The 22,392-nt window shown below is 43.2% G+C and overlaps 1 protein-coding gene across 1 annotated transcript in view; it reads left to right on the top strand.

Moving 5' to 3' along the window:
- The window catches only part of KCNG3 (potassium voltage-gated channel modifier subfamily G member 3), a gene marked incomplete at both ends in the record, with an annotated part of 61,112 nt that extends 39,379 nt beyond the window's left edge, over window positions 1-21,733 (top strand). The window contains one exon of the mRNA XM_080711358.1: window positions 21,088-21,733. Coding sequence (XP_080567484.1) covers window positions 21,088-21,733 — 646 coding nt within the window. The remainder of the gene's footprint in view (window positions 1-21,087) is intronic.
- Window positions 21,734-22,392: the final 659 nt, after the last annotated feature.

The raw sequence follows: 22,392 nt of genomic DNA, 5'->3' as shown, positions 1-22,392 counted from the left end.
GCATTATTTCTAACTTCCATCATGAAGTATGATGTTGGCTTTAGGTATTTGGCAGATGTCATACCAGGTTAAGAAAGTTTTACACAATTCCCAGGTTATTCTCTTTGTTCATTTTTAAAGTCATGAATGGTTGTGTAGTTTAATAAAATGCTTTTGTAGCTGGGCATGGTGGTGCACGCTTGTAATCCCAGTACTTGGGAGGCTGAGACAGAAGGATTGCGGGTTCATGGCCAGCCTCAACTACTTAATGAAGCCCTCTGCAACTTAGTGAAGCCCTATTTCAAAATAAAGGATAAGAAATAGGGCTAGGGGTGTAGCTCAGAGAAAGAATGCTCCTGGGTTCCATCCCCAGTACTGCAAGAAAAAATAAAGCTATTTAATATTTCTACTGAGATAATCACAATTTCCACCCTTGATCTTTTTTTGTGTGTTTGTGGTACTGGGGATCGAACCCAGAGGCATTCTACCTCCAAGTTATACCCAGCCCGAAATTTTTTTTGGGGGGGGTCTGGGGATGGAACCCAGGGGTATTTGACCTCCGAGCTACACCCCAGCCCTATTTTTTAGTATTTATTTTGCCCTATTTTTTAGTATTTATTTTGAAACCGGGTCTCACTGAGTTGCAGAGGGCCTCACTAAGGAGCTGAGGCTGTCCACGAACCGCGATCCTCCAGTCTCAGCCTCCCGAATGCTGGGATTACAAGCCACCATGCCCAGTCCTGATTTTATTTCTTATTTGGAAACAGGTTCTAATTAAGGTGCCAAGGCTGGCTTTGAATCTGTAATCCTCCTGTCTCATTCTCCCAAGTACTAGGATTACAGGCATGTGCCACTATGCCCAGCTTCACCCTTGATCTTTTAATATGCTGAATTAAATTAATATATTTTATACTTTTATTGGTGCATTGCAATTATACATCATAGTGAGATTCTGTATAATACAAACAGACATACATCACTTGGTGAATTTCCATATATATATATATATATTTTTTTTTTTTTTTTTGGTGGTACTGGGGTTCCTGGAAACCCTTCTTCCTCTGGGCTACACTCCCAGACCTATATTTACATTTTTTTAAAATTTGGAAACCTCCTAAGCCAGCGTGCGCGGCTGACTTTGAACCTGCGCGATCCTCCTGTCTCTGCCTCCCAAGCACGGGGATTACAAGTGTGTGCCACCACGCCCGGCCCCTTCATATATTTTTTAATATTGAATCGCCTTGCATTTCTGGAATAGAATCAACTAAGTGATGATATTTTTTTGGGTTTTTTTGGTGGTACTGGGGGTGGAACCCAGAGGCTTTCTTCCTTTGGGCTATACTCCCAGACCTTTATTTTTTTATTTTTTATTTTATTTGGAAACAGGGTCTCACTAAATTGCTGAGAGCCTCACTAAGTAGCTGAGGCTGGCTTCAAACCCCTGAGATCCTCCTGTCTCAGCCTCCCAAGCGCAGGGATTACAAGTGTGCTCCACCACGCCCAGCTAAGTAATATTTTTAATGCATTTTTTGGATCACATTTGCTAATTTACGTAGAAGTTTTGCATCTCTATTTCATTTTTTTTGAGGGCCTGGGGTGGAACCCAGGGGCATTCGACCTCCGAGCTACACCCCCTGCCCTATTTTTTATTCTTTATTTTGAAACTGGGTCTCACTGAGTTGCAGAGGGCCTAAGTAGCTGAGGCTGTCTGCAAACCGTAATCCTCCATTCTCAGCCTCCCCAATTCTGGGATTACAAGCGTGCACTACCACGCCTGGCTGCGTCTGTATTCTAAGTGAGATTGGTCTATAGTTCTTCTTTCTTGTATTGTCACTGTCTGGACTTGGTATCATGTTTCGCCAACTTTAAAAGAATTGGTAAGCACCATCTGGATTAGTTTACATATGATGGGGATTATCTATCTATTTGATAGAACTTGCTTGTCAAATTGCCTGAATTTGATGGATGAGCATATTTTAGTGGACAGATGTTAAAGTGTGGATTCAGCTTCTTTCAGGAGCTACACCCCCAGCCCTTTTGATTTTTTATTTAGAAACAGGGTCTTGCTAAGTTGCTGAGGCTGGTCTCTAACTTGTGATCCTCCTGTCTCAGCTTACCGAAATTATAGGCATGTGCCACTGTGCTCAACTTTCAAAATTGATTTTATGAGTTGATCTGTTGATGGTAACTATCTTTGAAGACAAAATGTTATTAAAGAAAAGAAGTAGCTGGGCGTGGTGGCGCACGCTTGTAATCCCCGTGCTTGGGAGGTGGAGACAGGAGGATCGCACAGGTTTGAAGCCAGCTGCACTGGCTTAAGAGACCCTGTTTCCAAATAAAAATATAAAATAGGTCTGGGAGTGTAGCCCAAAGGGAGAAGGGCATGCAGGAACCCCAGTACCACCAAAAAAAAGAAAAAAGAAAAAAAAAGAATTGTCGGACATGGGGGTGCATGCTTGTAATCCCAGTACTTTGGGAGGCTGAGACAGGAGGATTGCAGGTTTGAAGCCAGCCTCAACAACTTAGTGAGACTACCAGCAATTTAGGGAGACCTTGTTTCCAAATAAGAAATAAAATAGATTTGAGCCGGCCGTGGTGGTGCACGCTTGTAATCCCCGCACTTGTTGGCAGAGACAGGAGGATCATGCTGGTTCAATGCCAGCATTGCTGGTTTAAGAGACCCTGTTTCCAAATTTAAAAAAAAAATTATATATATATATATATATATATATATATATATATATATAGTCTGGGAGTGTAGCTCGGAGGTAGAAGGGTTTCCAGGAACCCTAGTACCACCAAAAAAAAAAAAAAAATAGGTTTGAGGGTGTAGCCTGGATGTAGAAGGCCCCTGGGTTTCATCCCCAGTACCACAAAAAAAGAAAAAGAAGTATTGGCATTAGTGGTTTTTGGGGGGATTGGGGATAGTAGAGATTGATCAGGGGTGCTATACTACTGAGTTGCGTCCTCAGTCCTTTTTATTTTCTTATTTTTCAACAGATTCTCCCTATGTTGCCCAGGCTGACCTCTAATTTAAAGTCCTTCTCCCACACTCTCCTGAGTCCTGGATTGCAGGACTGTGCTGTTGCACCCACCTTGGTATTAGTTTTTATGAAATGATCATGTTTGAAGAGGGTATACATTCTTGATGTCCCTTCTAGTGTCAGAATTCCTTTACGAATGAATTGCCAGTTAAAGGGAAAATGTGTAGAGCCATCTGGTAGTTATATATGGAATGGGAGCAGATGCAGCCTTTTGATGAGATGGGATTTCTCATAGTGTTTCAGGTAAGTGGGGGGGCGGTAGGAGCCGCGAGGTTCTGCACATGGCGGGTAAGGGGCCACTTGGAGTGGAGAACCGGCTGAGAGGGCCGGTGTTGGCAGCCCTGGGTTTGCTTCTTTTCCTCTCACATCTGTGAAGCTTTTCAGTAGTGAGGATCAGAAGTACAGATTTTGAGTCCCTCTGTTTATTTGCCCAACCTGGAACATGGTAGTGTTCCACAAACTCGGTCCTAACTCTGGTGAAGAGAAGCATCCCCCGATTTCTGGGTCAGTCGGAGAGCGAGATGAGGAGCCTGTGGCGAGACACAGAGAGAGAGTCTAGAGCTAAGGACAGAACTGGAGAACTTCATGAACATCAAACCATGGGTTGATGAAATGTTTTAGGTAATTCAGCTCCTAAAAATGATTTCTGGCCGGGCGTGGTGGCGCACGCTTGTAATCCCCACACTTGGGAGGCAGAGACAGGAGGATCGCGCTGGTTCGGAGCCAGCCTTGCTGGCTTAAGAGACCCTGTTTCCAAATAAAAAAGTTAAAAAATAGGTCTGGGAGTGTAGCCCGTGGGAGTACAGAGGTAGAAGGGCTTCCAGGAACCCCAGTACCACCAAAAAAAAAAAAAATTGATTTCTGTCTTTTCATTTGTTAAGAAAATCAAGGGAATAGTCAGAGTCGGTCTTGCTCTCTTTCTGTACTTGGGGTGGAACCCAGGGGTTTTTCTTGTTCTGAAACAGGGTCTTGCTACTTGTTCGTATTGCTAAGGCTGACCTTGAACCTGTGAACCTCTTGTCTCAACCTTCAAAGTACTGGTATTACAGTTTTGTACCACCATGCCCAGAGACATCGGTTGAAATAACATTTTTCTGGGTGGTCTTTGTTTTCTTCATTTGTCTCTCCATTTAGAGAGGGCCTCGGGAACTCTCGGCCATTCTGACCCTCACCTGTCTATGGGAGGTGCAGGCTAGTGGCTGAGTGTCTGCCTGTGCCATCAGCCCTGGGATATGCTCACACCCTGGTAGCCAGCGTCTAGTGGAAGGCTTCTGGCATCTCAGTCTCATCAGTTCATTTTCTTTCATTTCATTCCCATTATCTCCTGCCAGTTTGGGCCTTCCATTTCTCTGGCAGGCATCACAGCCCCCTGACTCACCTCTTTATCCAGCCATCCCATAAACTGTTGCCCCGTGCATGTTCCCACAGCACACATGGCCTCTTCTAGTACACAGGCCTGCTGCAAAGTGACCATTGAAGAAATGCGTTTTGAGTGAATGAAGGCCCCTGTTGCCAAATCATTAATGGTCCCTTGGCCTTTAGAGCAGTAACTTGGCATTCAAAGCCTTCTGCCATCAGGCACCCAGGTCCATACCCAGCCATGGCTCCAGTCTTCCCTTCCCACTACACAGCTCACTTTGCCTTCAAGTGGGACTCTTTCCTGAACTCCTGGCATGTTCTGACCTCTCTTTCGTTCCACTCTCACTGCTTGGTTTTTGGCTTTTACTCTGGTTTATTTTAGTAGTTCCTTAACTAGACCTCCTCCTTTCAGTCTCTTTTCCAGCAGAAATATCCACACTACAGACCAGCACCCCTGCTATGCCACTGATCAATTGGGGCTTGCTTCCTCATCTCTAAAATAAGGATATTGTAACGGTGATGACCAAATAGTGGGTCTTAAAGGGTAATAATATATATCTAAAAGTAATAAACACTTAAAGGTTTTTTTTTTGTTTTTTTTGCATTACTAGGGATTGAACCCAGGACCTCACACTTTGTAGGCAAGTGCTCTACCACTGAGGTTTCACTAACTTGTCTGGGCTAGACTCAATTTTTTTTAAATATATATATATATATACTGGGGATGGAACCCAGGGACATTCTACCTCTGAGCTACACCCCCAGCTGTGTGTGTGTGTGTGTGTGTGTGTGTGTGTGTGTGTGTGTGTGTGTGTGTTACTGGGGGTAGAACCCAGGAGCTTTTCTACCTCAGGGCTATACTCCCAGCCTTATTTTTTATTCTTAATTTTGAAACAGGGTCTCACTAAGTTGCAGAGGGCCTCACTAAGTAGCTGCGGCTGGCTGCAAACCTGTCATCCTCCTGCCTCCGTCTCCCAAGCACTGAACTCAATCTTGCTGTCATCCTTCTACCTCAGCCTCCTTACATGCCAGAACTATAGGCATACGCCATTGTACCTGCACAGATTGTCTTCTTTTGTTTGTTGAATAGTTTATATTGTCCATCTCAGAATTTTTTAAGCTTATCAGAGCTGGGTCTGGAGGTACAAACCTGTAGTCTTGGTACTTGGGAGGCTGAGATAGAGGAACACAGGTTCTAGACTAGCCTCAGCGATTTAGTGAGACCTTTTTTTTTTTTTTTTTTGGTGGTACTGGCGTTCCTGGAAGCCCTTCTACCTCTGGGCTACACTCCCAGACCTATTTTATACTTTGTGAGACCCTATTTCAAAATAAAAATGAAATACGCTGGGTGTGTAGCTCAGAGGTAGAATCCCCCTGCATTCTATCCCAGTAACACACACACACACACACACACACACACACACACACACACACACACACACACACACACACACACACACCCTATCAGGTTGATAGCTACTTCTCTCTGAGGTCGTAGAGTCTGTCTTTACCGAGTCACACTAGCAGCAGAGTTTCTAGCACAGTGCTGCCTTGGGCTTCATCACAGTGCACTTAAGTCGTATATTTGGGTTGAAAATGGAGTTAATTGTGCCAAAAGTAGTCAGAGAAGATAAGTGCTGTTTGTAGTAATTTCCTGTAATTTTTCACAGAAGCACACTTTGATCTTTGATGGAGATTGATGTATGTTGGGCAGCCTCGTCTTAGCAGAGCTGGTATTGTCTTTGATGTGCAATCAAGAACTGGGTTGTTTCAGCCAGGAGCAGTTGTGCACACCTGTAATCCCAGTATTTAGGAGGCTGAGACAAGAGGAACACAAGTTAGAGGCCAGCCTCAGTAACTTAGACCCTATTTCAATTTTTTTTTTTTTTTTTTTTTTTTGGTGGTACTGGGGGTGGAACCCAGAGGCTTTCTACCTCCAGGCTATACTCCCAGACCTTTTTTATATTTTATTTGGAAACAGGGTCTCACTAAGCTGCTGAGAGCCTCACTAAGTAGCTGAGGCTGGCTTTGAACCCGTGCGATCCTCCTGTCTCTGTCTCCCAAGCGCAGGGATTACAAGCGTGCGCCACCACGCCCGGCGACCCTATTTCAAATTTAAAAATAAATAAGCCGGGCGTGGTGGTGCGCATTTGTGGTTCCAGTACTTGGGAGGCTGGGACAGGAGAATCACTCGGGTTCAAAGCCAGCCTCAGCTACTTCGTGAGACTCTCAACAACTTAGACCCTGTGTCCAAATAAAATATGAAAATAGGTCTGGGAGTATAGTTTTGAGGTAGAAAGCCCCTGGGTTCCATTTCCAGTACCGAAAGAAAGAAAGAAAGAAAGAAAGAAAGGAAAGAAAAAGAAAAGAGAAAGAAAGGCAGGCTAGGGGTGTAGCTCAGAGGTAGAATGCTCCTGAATTGAATCCCCTGTAAAAACAAACAAACAAAAAAAGCCCTTTGGTTATTCTTTGTAGAGGGTCCTTGTTTATCAATAGATAACGTGGATCTGGTCCTGTGTTGCTGACACAGAGTTCAGAGGAACAACAGGGAACTGCACGGAGGAGTCCCGCTCCTCAGGTGGGCGCAGAGCGGCACACTCCCATCAGCCTGGCAGGTGGTTATAGGAAGAGGAGATCAGCAGAGGAGTGCCCGCCCTTAAAGCTCTGGGGCAGGAGCCCAGTTCTTCACAGCCTGTGCCAGTGCCTGTGGAAGAGTGGCTTTCTACTCATCCTAAAGAAGTCGCTATTCGAGAACAGGTGCTACAGTTTGCTTCTGAAATGTCCCACGTGTTAATGATAAAGTCCCCCCATAAAGTAATTGAAGTACTTAAGAAAAAACAAGTTTAAAAAATCACACCTTTTCCCCATTTAGCTGATTGTTGTGGAGAAAATTGTATCTATTTATTTATTTATTTTTTTTTTTGCGGGTCTGGAAATGGAACCCAGAGGCATTTGACCTCCAAGCTACACCCGCTGCCCAATTTTTTATTCTTTATTTTGAAACAGGGTCTCACTGAGTTGCAGAGGGCCTCACTAAGTAGCTGAGGCTGTCCGCGAACCGCGATCCTCCTGTCTCAGCCTCCCAAATGCTGGGATTACAAGTGTGCACCACCACGCCCGGCTCTGGAGAAAACCTTTATAAGGACACAAGAGAGACTCTAGGCATTATGGTGTATACTGTGTGCAGTTTGTTGAGAGCTTTACCACACGTGTTATACTGTACCTGCCTGTTAGAAATGTGACTGGAAAAACCTCACATTAAGTCTGAGAGCGTGGGGTTAACTGTTCCTTTTGTGGCACTCAGGGTTGTGCGGGTTGATTGAGGCTGCTGATAACTCAATCATAATGATTGCTGTGCTGGTTGGGCATGCTTTTTACTTTTACTTTAAAAGTGTTTGAATTGGAACAATGATATGTGTACGTGATACAGTATTTAACAGTACAAAAGGGAATAAAGTAGAAGTGAGTTTCCATCCTGCCTCAGGTTTGAGGGTTCCAGCTCTGGAGCCATTGCTGTTAACAGTTCTCGAGACTTTCCAGTGTGCACTGGCACGCCATTACAGCACACTGTGCACACAATTGTAACATTATACATGTGCTCTTCTGCCCTTTGCTTAACCACACACCTTAAAGAATGTCCTGCGTCAAAGCATAGTGATGTGCTTTATTCTTTTTCATGGTAGAAGATTGAACAATACAGAATTGCTGATTTTTTTGTGTGTGTGTGGTGCTGGGGGGTGGAACCCAGGGGCTTTTCTACCTTCGGGCTATACTCCAGACCTCTTTTATATTTTATTTGGAAACAGGGTCTCACTAAGCTGCTGAAGCCTCACTAAGTAGCTGAGGCTGGCTTCGAACCCATGTGATCCTCCTGTCTCAGCCTCCCAAGTGCTGGGATTACAAGCGTGCGCCACCACGCCTGGCTGATCTTTTTTTTTTTTTTTTTTTTTTAAACAGAACAGTTTTCATTGGTTGCAATGGCAAATGGAAGAGAGTAAGCAGCTCTTGCCTCTGAGTGGAGTCTCAGACTCAATTGCTGCCCTTTAGAAGCAAATGCACTGGTATTTGACTGGCAGTTTCACGTGGTTCAATCTAGGAATAACTTTTGGAAATACACATATATAATCAACCTTACATAATCAGTCTCCTGTGGACAGGCATTTATATATTTTTTATCCTTGGTTATTATAAATGATGGATCTTGTCATACATGTTCTTGTAAATATATGGGTGCCTATGCAGAATAAATTCCTGGAGTGGGTGGTTGAGGCTCCTCTGTAGTATTCAGCTTAATAAATCCTGCCAGTTGCAAGTGATTTTAACAATTTATGCTGTAACCAGCAGTGCATAAGAATATATGCAGAATTCTGGGAAGAGGAAATAATGGAAAGGTGGAATATTCATTCTCACCTTGTGTCTTAGTTCACTTCATGCTGCTCTAACAGATTACCACAGACTAAGTCATTTAGAGTGAACATTTCTTAGTTTATAGTTCCGAAGGCTGGGAAGTCTGAGATTCCCGAGAAGGTGAGGGCCTTCTTGCCGTAGCATCCCAGGTAAGAGAGAGAACACACTCAAGAGGGGCAGGACTGTTCCCTGATGGTGAATCCAGTCTTATGACCTGGCATCAGTCTTTTTGTGAGAGTGGTGCCCTTGTGACCCGCGTACCTCCTAGAGGTCCCACCTCCCAGTGCCATCAGAATGGCAATGAAATTTCTGCTTGAGTTTTGGAGGGACAAACATTCAACCCTAGCACATTTTAATTATACTCAGAAAGGCATTGAACTAGATCTCCTTTTGAGTGTGAAGGGAAGACTATGAACTCAGATTAATAATAATACAGTGCTATGATAATAATTGCAGTAACAGTAATAACATTTACAGTTGATTAAGTACTTTGTGTCAGGTAATGTTCTAAACTTTATTTATTGTAGTGCAATAAAACTGACTCTTACTTATTTTCTCCATGATATTGGTAATTGAACCCAGAGTCTTGCAGAAGCTGGGCAAACACTCTACCATCAAGCAACATTGTTGTTGTTGTTCTTCTTCTTCTTCTTCTCCTCCTCCTCCTCCTCTTCCTCCTCCTCCTCCTCCTCCTCCTCCTCTTCCTCCTCCTCCTCCTTTTCTTTTGTGGTACTGGAGATAGAACCCAGGGGCATTCTACCCCTGAGTGCTGTTTTTGTGGATTTTTCTTTTCTTTTAATTTTGAAACATTGTCTCACTAAGTTGTAGTGGGTCTGGCTAAGTTTCTAAGGCTGTTGGTGAACCTGCTATCCTGTTTAAGTACTAGGATGACAAGCCTGTGCCTTCATGCCTGGCCTATACAGTTCATTGTATATAAAGTTTATATCATGAGAAAAAAACTATTCGGGCATGGTGGCACATGCTTGTAATTCCAGCAGTGGGAGGCTGAGACAGGAGGATTGCGCAGGTTTGAAGCCAGCCTCAGCCACTTAGGTTCTCAGCACCTTAGTGAGACCCTGTTTCCAAATAAAGTATAAAAAATAGGTCTGGGAGTGTAGCCCAGAGGTAGAAAAGCCCCTGGGTTCTGCCCTCAGTATCACCCAATAAATAAGTAAATAAATAAATAAGAGAAAAAATGAAACAAATACTGAGCTCTAGTTACTGATATGCAACCTGAAGTTCTACAAGGACCAGCACTGATGTCTGCAATTTATTTTAAATTGCATAATTAGATTAATGGACAGATAAAGGGATGAGTTGGTGATACACAAATACAGCATCTTTGAAATATTAATGAATCTTTTCTGTATTTGAAAGTTTCCATAATAAAATGTTGGGGGTAGAAGATGAAAAGAGAGCACCCAGAGGGCCCTGATCCTTATCTTACACAGCACAGTTAGTGGCCTTTTGTGAACTATCTTTTTGGGGGGAGACAGAAGAACATGGAGACTGATACCAATAAATACTAAAAGCATTTGTTCCCCTTTGTATCCTATTTATTCCCCTTTGTAAACCTCTGAGTCATTCCCAGAAGTACCTTCTATCAGGAGGGATTAGCCAACCAGAAGTAATGGCTAATGATCAGGAGCAGTTGTCAGGGTCTCCAGGCCCTGTAGCATGGATACTTTTGACATGTTAACTGTTGGGGTCCATTTTCTTCTGCAACAGAACAACAGTGAGGCTTGGCTACAGCAAGCCTGTATTCTTAACCCTTGGGAGGCTGAGACAGGAGGATCTCGCAGGTTCGAAGCCGGCCTCAGCTACTTAGTGAGGCCCTCTGCAACTTAGTGAGACCCTGTTTCCAAATAAAATAGGTCTGAGAGTGTAGCCCGGAGGTAGAAAGCCCCTGGGTTCCATTCCCAGTACCACAAAAAAAAAAAAAAGAAAGAAAGAAAAGAGTAACAAGTGGGTACAACTGGATGATTAAAAACAGTAGAATTTATTTGGCTTGCAGTTCCTTGTGGGGTGGGTGCTGGGCTGACCCCCCGGCACTCTATTGCTGAGCTTCATCCTCAGCCGTTTGTTTTTCATTTGGAGAGGCTCTCACTAAACTGGCTTTGAACTTGTGGTCCTGCTGCCTCAGCATCCCGAGTGTTTGGGTCACAGGCAAGTACGTGGCTCTTCTTACTGTTCTTCATGCTAGGGATCCACCCAGAGTCTTGTACATGTAAAGCTAGTACTGGGCTGCCGCGCTGCATGCCCAGCCCTGCCTCATGGTTCTTGAGGGTTAGCAGTCCACAGGCACAGTGCCAACATCTGGGAAGGTCTTCATGCCATGTCACAGATTGGCAAAAGGGCCGGCGTGCGAGACAGAAAGTTGGACTGAATTTTTTTTTTCTTTTTCAGTGCTGGGGATCAAGCCCAGGCCTCGAGTTTGCAGACAAGCTTTCTGCCACTCATCTACAACTCTAACCCAAATTAAGCTGAAGTTATCTCTTTATCCGGACCTTACTCCATCAATAACAGTAGCAATCCATTAAGGAGGACCGAGCCATTATGACTTAGTCACATGTGTGCACACAGGCGGGAGCATGTGATACTGGGGAATGAACCCAGAGGTATTTTACCTCCAACCTACATCCGAGCCCTATTTTTATTTTCCATTATTACTATTTTTTGGTTCTAGAGATCAAACCCAGAGTCATTCTGCCTCCAACCTGCACCCAGTCTCAGCAACTTAGCAATATCCTGTTTCAAAATAAAAAATAAAATTGGTCTGGAGGTGTAGGTCAACCTATTAAAGGTTCAACCTCTAAGACCCCTCAAAAGAGAATGAGAGAGAGAAATTAACACATACTATTATAAGTGGTGTAAGTCGATTTTGCCATGAAAACCATTAGCGTTTTCAGATGTTCCTTCTTGCTCCAAGGGCCTAGGACGGGGTTTCATTACTTGTGCCACTGCTATTTTCTAGTTGTGTGACCTTGGAAAAGATGGTTAAGCCCTTATTCTCTACTTGTCAGCTGTAAGATGGAGATGCTAGGGGAAATGCATACTTGGCAAGGATTAAATGAGATAGTGTCTGCACAGTGCTTAGCATAAGTCCCAAGGAAGGCTGTAGTAAGTGTTGAATTGTTTAATGGTGCTGGAGATTGAACCCAGGGGCATTCTTCCTCTGAGATATATCCCCCAGCCCTATTTTATTTTTTACTTTGAAACAGGGTCTCCCTAAATTGCTGGGGCTAGCCTCAAACTTGTAATTTTCCTGTCTCAGCCTCCCAACTACTAGGATTACAAGCATGCACCACCACACCTGGCTAGTGGTAAACATTTTTCTTAGCCATGTGTTCAGGCCCTTCTGTGAGTTTGAACCTCAGAAGCGATCAGAATGTGCTTCCAAGGAGTGTGGTGTTCCTCATCCTCCTCTTTAGTTCTTTTTTCCTGACTGCTGTTCTGTAGATGAGCCTCCAGCAGCACCTCTGTTGGCTGCAGTGCTCAGTGAATGGTCCTCACTTTCCCGCAGTTGGGTGCTTTGGCCAGGGAGCCATTTGGAAACATGGGGAGCTCTGGCGGTTGGTGGTGTGCTGCTGGAGGCTGCTTTGGCAGCATCCAGGAAGAGAGCAGTGCTGGGGCTCCTTGCTCCTTCCTCTCCTCTTGTGAGTTCTGGAGACACTGCGTCTGACTTGAGGGGCAGGGGAAGAACCCCTTGGACTTCATTACAGATGCACGTCTTTGAAATTTCCTTACTGAAAGGTTATTCCACACCATTTGAGTTTCTTCCTTTTTAATTTGAACAACTTGTGCTGCTGGTGGAAATAATTAGACAGAAAATGTTCTGGTATTTTAGGCACAATTAAAATCTTTACTCTTCTGAAATTAATAGGATCTTAGGATTTTCGAGCTGTCAGGGTTTTTGGAAGATCTGAACAATCTGCCACTTGATAGATGAAGCTTGTCTGTCACACAGGAAAGAGCACGGGGACCTTTGACATCAACAGTGCTCTTGCAGCCTGGCATGGTGGCACATGCCTGTAATTCCAGTACTTAGGAGACTGAGACAGGAGGATTGCAGGTTTGAGGCCAGCCTCAGCAACTTAGTGAGCTCCTGTCTCAAAATAAAAAAAAATAGAGCCGGGCATGTTGGTGCAGGCTTGTAATCCCAGCATTGGGGAGGCGGAGACAGGAGGATTGTGGTTGGTGGCCAGCCTCAGCTACTTAGGCCCTTTGCAACTCAGTGAGACCCTGTTTCAAAAAATAAAGAATAAAAAATAGGGTTGGGGGTATAGCTTAGAGGCAGAATGTCCTCCCTTCCAGCCCCAGTACTGCAAATAAATAAATTAAAATTAAAATTAAAATTGAGCTGGAGGTATAGCTGAGAGGTAGAATGGCCCTGGGTTCAATCCCCAGCACCACAAAAAGAAGAAGAAAAATGCTCTTGTTCATGTCTGGTTAGAGAAGAGAGAGCACTAGCTTGAGAACTGCTGCACTGTATCCACAAACCCAATCTAGCAAACTATTCTTTTTCTTGAGTGGGGGTAGCTACTGTGGATTGAACTCAAGGACATTCTGCCAGTGAGCTACACTCTCAGCCCTATTTTATTTTTTATTTTAAACTAGGGTCTTGCCAGGAGTGGTGGCACACACTTATAGAGACGAGGATTGCAGTTTCATGGCCAGCCTCAGCTACTTAGGCCTTCCGCAACTTAGTGAGACCCTGTTTCAAAATAAAGAATAAAAAATAGGGCTGGGGGTGTAGCTCAGAGGTAGAATGCCCCTGGGTTCAGTCCCCAGTACTGCCAAAAAAATAGTCAATGTGTTCTTGACGGTACTGTGAACATTGTCACACAAGTGGTCATGGAGCCACCTGGCAATACCTGGCTATAACTGTATACATATGATTCGTGATGTGATTTTACAGGCATTTTTATTTATTTATTTTGGTGCTGTGGGTTGAACCCAGGGGCATTCTACCCCCGAGCTAAACCCCCCAGCCCTGTTTTTTTTTTTTTTTAAGTATTGTTCTAGAAATGAAAGCAAACGTTAAGAACGTCCTTGTAAATCGGGTGTGGTGGCATATCCCTATAATCCCAATACTTGGGAGTCTGAGACAGGGAGATCAAAGGTTTGAGGCCAGGCTCAGCAACATAGTGAGACTCTGTTCCAGAATAAAAAATGAAATAGGGCTGTCGCTATAGCTCATAGTTCAGAGGTAGAATGCCCTAGTCTTAATTCCTAGTACTATTTAAAAAAATTATTGCAGAGAAAATATGGATTCAAAGAATTGTTGTGGCTACCAGTTTGTGAGCCATTGTTTTATTTAAACCAGGGATCTGCAAAGTTTTTCTATAAAGGGCCAAATAATAAGTAGTTTAGGCTTTATGGAGCCATATACTTTGTCATGACCACTCAACTTTTCCATTATAGCATGAAAACAGCCATATAAACAGGGTTTAAATGAGTGAGCCTGCTGTGTTCCAATAAAACTTTATGGCTGATGAAATTTGAATTTCATATAATTTTCACAACATGAAATATAATTCTTTTATTGTTCTGTTTTTTCCTCAACCATTAAGAAATGTATAAACTAGCTGGACGTGGTGGCATATGCCGGTAGTCCTAGTACTTGGGAGGCTGAGACAGGTGGATCACAGTTTCAACGCCAACCTCAGCAATTTAACAAAACCCTCAACAACTTAGTGAAACTTTCAGTAACTTGAAAGCCTGTATCAAAATAAAAAGTAAAAAGTGCTAAGGGTATATAGCCCAGAGGTAAAATCTTTAGTACCGCCCACCCCAGCACACATGTAAAAACCAAACTCAGAGGTAGCATGCTTTTAGGTTCAACCCCCAGTAACACACACACACACACACACACACACACACACACACACACACACACACTAAACAAAGCCAAGCATAGTGGTGTACACCTGTAATCACAGTACTTGGGAGGCTGAGACAGGAAAATTGGAGATTTGAGGCTAGCCTCAGCAACTTTGTGACAGCCTCAGCAATTTAGCAAGACCCTGTTTCAAAAAATGGGGGGCCAGGGGTGTGGTGCAGAGGTAGATGCCCGTGGGTTCAATGCCCGATACTAAAAAAAAGTATCAAAAACCATCTTGAGTTGTACTCCATACCAAAAAGGGGGGAGGGGCAGGCAGGATTTAGACCGCAGGCTGGAGTTTATTGGTTCCCGCTATAAACAAATTTATAAACAGAGCTTCTGGGGCAGTTTTCAAAACTGGTGTTTCAGGCAACAGTAGTCCCAAGGAAAAATTGATCTTGCCTGATATTCTATGTACCCAGAAGGGTATTCATAAAGTATCTGAGTTGATTAAAGGCCTGTGAGCAGAGGACAGAGGAAACAGAGCAGACCTTTGCACATGTAACAAATGTGCAACATCCTTCAAAATAAAATAGCATTTTGTGTCCCTCAGAGTGGCAGAGCTTGCCCGCTTCAGTGACACACTGGCTGGTGGGGCCGCGGGACATAGACACTGCCCATGCAGCTGGGTGCAGTTTCCTACTTAACCTCTGCGGGATGGTTGGCAAGATCTATCAGAATGATATTCTTTGCCAGGCATGGTGGCGCCTGCTTGTTTGTAATCCCAGCATTTGGGAGGCAGAGACAAGATGATCCGGGTTCGCGGCCAGCCTCCGCTGCTTAGTGAGGCCCTCTGAAACTCAGTAAGACCCTGATTCAAAATAAAGAATAAAAAATAGGGGTGGGGATGTAGCTCAGAGGTAGAATGCCCCTGGGTTCCATCCCCAGTACTTTAAAAAAAAAAAAAAGATATTTTTGACTCAGTATACAAGTCCAAGTCTGAGATTTATCTTATAGATATATTTGGACATGTGTGAAATGATACAGAAACAAAAATGTTACTCTTATCACTATTAAGGAAACTACCTCAGTGCCCATCAAGTGAACTGGTTAAATAAAGCACTGTACAAACATTCAGTAGATACTGTGTCACCATAATAAGAAATGTGGAAGCTGGGCATGGTGTCGTTTGCCTGTAATCCCTGTATTTGGGAGGCTGAGACAGGAAGGCGTGGCAATTTAGCAAGACTCTGTTTCCAAAAAAAAAAAAAAAAAAAAAAGCACGCTTGTAATCCCCCACACACACACACACACCCGCCTTGGGAGGCAGAGACAGGAGGATCGTGCAGGTTCGAAGCCAGCCTTGCTGGTTTAAGAGACCCTGTTTGCAAACAAAAATATTTAAAAAGGTCTGGGAGTGTAGCCCAGAGGTAGAAGGGCTTCCAGGGCTTTCAGGAACCCAGTAACACCAAAAAAAAAAAAAAAAAAAAAAAATAGAGCTGAGGGCATAGCTTAGAGTTAGAATGTTCCTGGGTTCAATCCTTCCTCCCTCTCTTTCTCTCTCTCTCTCTCTCTCTCTCTCTCTCTCTCTCTCTCTCTCTCTCCCCCTCTCTTCTCTCTTCTCTTCTCATCTCATCTCTTCTCTTCTCTCTCTTTCTCCCCACACACACACACGAACTGAAACAGTATTTCTACCAAACTGGAACCCAAATTAGGAGGGGGGGGAGTAGAGAATAATATAAATTCTAAATGCATTGTAATATAATTTCAGGACCAGAATTTTCTGTTCCTGGACTACAAGTATTTTCATTATCAGAACAAGAAAGAACTTTTTTTTTTTCTTTTTTTTTTTTTTTTCCCGGTACTGGGGATGGAACTCAGGGGCATTCTACCTCCAAGCTACACTCCCAACTTTATTTTTTATTCTGAAACAGGGTCTCACTGAGTTGCGAAGGGCCTCACTAAGTAGTAGCTGAGGCTGTCCTCAAACCATGATCCTCCTGTCTCAGCCTCCCAAATGCTGGGATTACAAACGTGCGCCACTACACCCAGCTGTTATACTTTATTTTGAAACAGGGTCTCCCTAAGTGGCTGAGGCTGTCTGAGAACTGCGATCCTCCGGTGTCAGCCTCCCAAATGCTGGGATTACAAGTGTGTGCCACCACACCTGGCTCCATTTGTTATTTTTCTGCTTAATAATTTTATAAGTAAATACCAGCCCTTTTGAGAATCCCCTACCACAAAACAATCCATCGTTCTCTCCCAGCCTCCTCTCCAAGCCATAGGGAAGATTGTAAGTTTTAAAGATAGGGTTTGTCTTATACAAAAAAAAAAGAAACTAAATCAGGTGTAGAGTAAAGCAAGTTAAATTTGTTGATGACTGGGGCCAGTTAGCTCTATATTTCTTAAATTATTCCTTGAATAGGGAATTTCTTATTTTGAACCAAATATCAGAGCTGGTATAGAGAGGTCTCTTGGAAAGAACAATATTCGTGTATCTCTCAGTAACAACCTCTTTGTGAGAGAAGGACAGGAACGGAGAGGTAATATTGTTTTGATTATGTTTCTAGATTGCTTGATTATACTTAACACCTAAGAAAATAGGATTCTGTGACTGGTTTAGAATTATGGGACAGAAACATATTACTTGATATAGTTTATCTCTTAAAAAGGGTTACAACATTGGGAAGCTGAGACAGGAGTGTCACGTTTCAAAGACAGCCTCAGCTACTTCTTGCGACTCTGTTTTATCAATAGGGCTGAGGGTATACCTCGGGGGTAGAATGCCCCTGGGTTCCATCCCTAGTACTGCAAAAAAAAAAAAAAAAAAAAAAAAGTTATAACCTGACAACCTAAGAAAGAATTGTTATTCCAGAAGTCTGGCGTATTACTTAGTGAAGCTGAGTTTGAGAGTACTAGGAAAAGATAAACATTAATAATTGTACAAAAAATTAAGAAACTGTTTATCAATATGGAATGATCTCCAAGACACATTAGCCAAACAAGAAGCAGGACAAAAGCCGGGCGTGGTGGCGTACGCTTGTAATCCCAGCATTCGGGAGGCTGAGACCGGAGGATCGCGGTTCGCGGCCAGCCTCAGCTACTTAGTGAGGTCCTCTGCAACTCAGTGAGACCCGGTTTCAAAATAAAGACTTAAAAATAGGGCAGGGGGTGTAGCTCGGAGGTCAAATGCCCCTGGGTTCCATCCCCAGACCCGCAAAAAAAAAAAAAAAAAAAAAGAAGAAGAAGCAGGACAATTAGTATAACATGCTGCTGGTAATACCTGTAATTCCCGTACTTGGGATGTTGAGATAGGAGGATCACAGGCTCAGGACGAGCCTCAGCAGTTTAGGAAGGCTCTCAGCGACTTAGTGAGACCCGGTTTCAAAATAAAGAACAAAATGAGGCTGGAGGTGTAGCCCAGAGATAGAATACCTGTGTTCAACTGTGTTAAACTCCTTGTGCCCAAAAAATATAAACAAAAAAGGGGATGAATACATACACAATTTTATTTCTGTTGTGCATCAAATAACTCTGGTCAGATTCATTAGAAATTGATATTTGTGAGCCGGGCGTGGTGGGCACGCTTGTAATCCCAGCATTTGGGAGGCTGAGACAGGAGGATCCGGGTTTGCGGACAGCCTCAGCTACTTAGTGAGGCCCTTTGCAACTCAGTGAGACCCGGTTTCAAAATAAAGAATAAAAATTGGGCAGGGGGTATAGCTCAGAGGTCGAATGCTCCTGGGTTCCATCCCCAGACCCGCAAGAAAAAAAAAAGAAATTGATATTTGTGTCTTTAGAAAAGGAAACTGGGTAGCTGGAGAATGGAGATTTTTCTTTCTTTGTTCTCTTCTGTTGCCCCCCCTTTCCCATTGGGATTAAATTAAAAGGCATTCTACCTTTGAGTTACACCCCCAACCCAATTTTTTTAAATTTTGGAACACGGTCTTGCTAAGTTCCTCAGAGTCTTGATAACTTTTTTTAATCTGTATAGATTGTGTGTGTGTGTGTGTGTGTGTGTGTGTGTGTGTGTGTGTGTGTGTTATAGATTTGAATCATGTGGATATATATTAAAAAATAAATAAAGTTAGCTAGGCATGGTGGCACATGCCTGTGATTCCAACACCTGGGAGACTGAGACAGGATTGTAGGATCAAGACCAATTTCAGCAACTTAGTGAGAAACCCTGTTTAAAAAAAAAAAGCCAGGCATAGCGGCACATGCTTATACCCCAGCGCTTGAGAGGCTGAGACAGTAGGATCACAGGTTCATGGTCAGCCTCCGCAACTTAGCGAGGCCCATTGCACCTTAGTGAGACCCTGTTTCAAAATAAAAAATGAAATAGGGCTGAGGGTGTGGTTCAGAGGTAGAATGCCCCTGGGTTCAATCTCCAGGACCACAATAAAATGGATAAAATAGGGCTGGAGTGTAGCTCAGAGGTAGAACCTACTGTCCCTGCTCCAGACCCCTATACCACAAAAAATAAAATGAAAACAAAATGGGCTGCGTATATAGGCCAGAGGTAGAATGCCCCTGGGTTCTATCCCTAGTACCACAAACAAACATACATATATATAAATGCATACATATGTAAATAAGTAAACAAATACATAAATGTTAACAAACATGTAAAGTGCATCTTTATGGCTCTGCGAAGGCCTACACTAAGGGAACTCTCCTTGGTTAATTGTATGTACTCATCTCTCGCAGCCTCGCAGCCTCCGGCCCTGCGGAATGCACGGGAATCGCTCTTCAGATGTTGCCCTGCCTTCGTCTTCCACTTCTTGAAAGGGATGGATGGCTCCAGGGCCTTTCTCTGGAGTGTAACCTTTTTATCACAGCCGTCTCTTAAACTCTACCCCTCTCCCCTAAATAAGCCTCTTATATTCCCCTAAAAATGTTGCCCTACCTACTCCTGTCCTACTTTATATTTTTCTCTTTCCATTGCATGTCTGATGTTTGGGATGTGGTGAAGAAAGAATTATGTGGAAAAAAATGAATAATAGTATACTACTAATAATTTAATTTAGAATTAACAATTTTAATTAATTTACAATTACTTCTGAATTACCTCTTAGTCCAAGTCAGAGCTCCTCAACTGGCATGCTGTGATTTGATTTCCTTGGCCTCAGAGAGCACAGACCTAGGGCCGGGGTGGCCGGGCCCTCGGGGTGGTGGTTTCTGCTTCAGGAATCCTGCCCTTTGGCTCTAGTAGGCTGTGTAAATATTAATTATTTTCAGTGTGAGCAGTGGTGTGGAAAGGTTGGTAAATATGGCTCTAGGCAAAATGTGGTCTTATATTTTTTTAAAAAAATATGCTACATAAAAAAACTGTGAAGAAACAAATAAAGTAGTTGTGGTCTTTGGGGAATCCCAGCGGTGGTTGGCCTCAGTGTCCCCACTTTCTCCTTCCTGAGGAGGAATGGTGGTGGGGCCTGACCTCGCTTACAGAGAGTGCTAGTGGAGTGTCTAGAAAGCCCCCAGCTTCAGCCTCTCCCACACAAGACTTCTGGAAAAGAAAAAAGAATCACATTTTAGGAAATAATCTTGCAGTTGCTCTAAGTTGTCAAAAAGTAAATTATAAAAAAATGGGCACCTGGGCATGATGGTGCATGCCTATAAGCCAAGTTCTTGGGAGGTTAAGATAGGAGGATTGCAGGTTCCAGACCAGCCTCAGCAACGTAGCAACCTAACAAGACCCTGTTTCCAAACAAAAACTAAAAAGCACTGGGAGCTGGGCATGGTGGTGCACGCATGTAATCCCAGCCATTCAGGACGCCGAGACCGGAGGATGGTGGTTCGCGGACAGCCTCAGCTACTTAGCGAGGCCCTCCACGATTTAGCAAGGCCCTGTAACTGCAAAAAGGGGTGGGGGGTGGGTAGGGGTGTAGTTTGGAGTTCAAATGCCCCTGGGTTCCATCCCTAGACCTGACAAAAATTTTAAATTAAAATTAAATTTTAAAAAAAGGGCTGGGAGTGTAGGCTCAGAGGGAGGATTCCCCTGGGTTCGGGGTTCAGTCCCTTGTACAACAAAATGACAACAACAAAATCTTGTTAACATTCACTGTCAAAATCATTCTGACCCACCTCAAACTAATACAGAAGGCAAGAACTACTGTCCTCAAAGCGTAAGTGAAATTTCACACTGTGGCTTGCTCAGGTTATTTCAAACCACCAAATAAGAGAATTTTAGGTATTAGTGACAAGGTTAAGAGAAAAAAACCTCATCATTGTAATGATATATTGCATGTACTATATTATAAATAAGAACTTTATGAAGCTCAATTGTCATTCAAACTGTAATATTTCTCGTTCTGTTGTGTACTGATGATGTTGGTAATGCTGTCTGTTCTCTATGTTTTTTGGAAAAGTAACTGAATTAGTATGTCAGTGTAGTACTATCTGAAGAACTCGTAAGAGCTATTAAAATGCTTAAAAATAAAATGATCAATTCTCCCTTTGTTCTCTTGACAGGATAATTGAAGCTATCTGCATAGGTTGGTTCACTGCAGAGTGCATTGTGAGGTTCATCGTCTCCAAAAACAAGTGTGAGTTTGTCAAGAGACCCCTGAACATCATTGACTTGCTGGCGATCACGCCGTACTACATCTCTGTGCTCATGACGGTATTTACAGGGGAGAACTCTCAACTCCAGAGGGCCGGAGTCACCTTGAGAGTGCTCAGAATGATGCGGATTTTTTGGGTGATCAAACTGGCCCGCCACTTCATTGGTCTTCAGACACTTGGTTTGACTCTCAAGCGATGTTACCGGGAGATGGTTATGTTACTTGTCTTCATTTGCGTTGCCATGGCAATCTTTAGTGCACTTTCTCAGCTTCTTGAACACGGTTTGGACCTGGAAACATCCAACAAGGACTTCGCCAGCATCCCCGCTGCCTGCTGGTGGGTGATTATCTCTATGACTACAGTTGGCTATGGAGATATGTATCCTATCACAGTGCCCGGAAGAATTCTTGGAGGAGTGTGTGTTGTCAGTGGGATTGTTCTGTTGGCATTACCTATCACTTTCATCTACCATAGCTTTGTGCAGTGTTATCATGAGCTCAAGTTTAGATCAGCTAGATATAGTAGGAGCCTCTCTGCTGAGTTCCTGAATTAATGCATTGCAAATCAAGTCTCGCATACACTCCATTTGATAGAAAGAGTTGACGCTACTTCATATTCATGTGTTTCTTGCAGGGTGAGCATGGCACTGTTATTGTAACCGATGTGGTAGGGTAAAAATTATCCTTCCCAGCTGAAGGGATAAAACAGTTTACTTACTATGGAGTAAATAAGATCAAGACTTTAAAGAGAGAGCAGTGACTCCTAGAGTAAACTTTAGGACCTTATTTTATCTAGACTTGTCTCTTCTTTGCCTTCAACAATTACATGTTTCTGTTTTTTTAAGTATGTTATTTGAATACTTTAAAACAGAAAGGTACTATTTTCCAAATGTTTTTTCATCTTAACGAATTCAGAAGAAGCTTGGAACTCATAGTGTTATTTTTTGTGACTAACATTTTCATTTCTAAATGTTTTATAATTTCTCGTATCAATGTCAGAAGTATTCTGGAAACATATGTCACATGCAGGAACTGTTTAACAAATACTTTAAAAATTTGGCCAAAATTTAAACTGTATAATGGAGCTAAGATACAAGTGAGAGTATTGTCTGCAACCCTTCTCTCTACTTGTCTGTCCTGCTTTGTGCCTATTACTCACTCTATCGTTAGCTTCGTGGAAACTCGAGCACGTTCTCCTTTTTCTATTCTGAGC

The sequence above is a fragment of the Muscardinus avellanarius genome (genome assembly GCF_963383645.1).
Source record: "Muscardinus avellanarius genome assembly, chromosome: 15".
Taxonomy (NCBI): domain Eukaryota; kingdom Metazoa; phylum Chordata; class Mammalia; order Rodentia; family Gliridae; genus Muscardinus; species Muscardinus avellanarius.
Note: the sequence above shows the minus strand (reverse complement) of the source record. Positions and strands in the feature narration are given on the sequence as shown.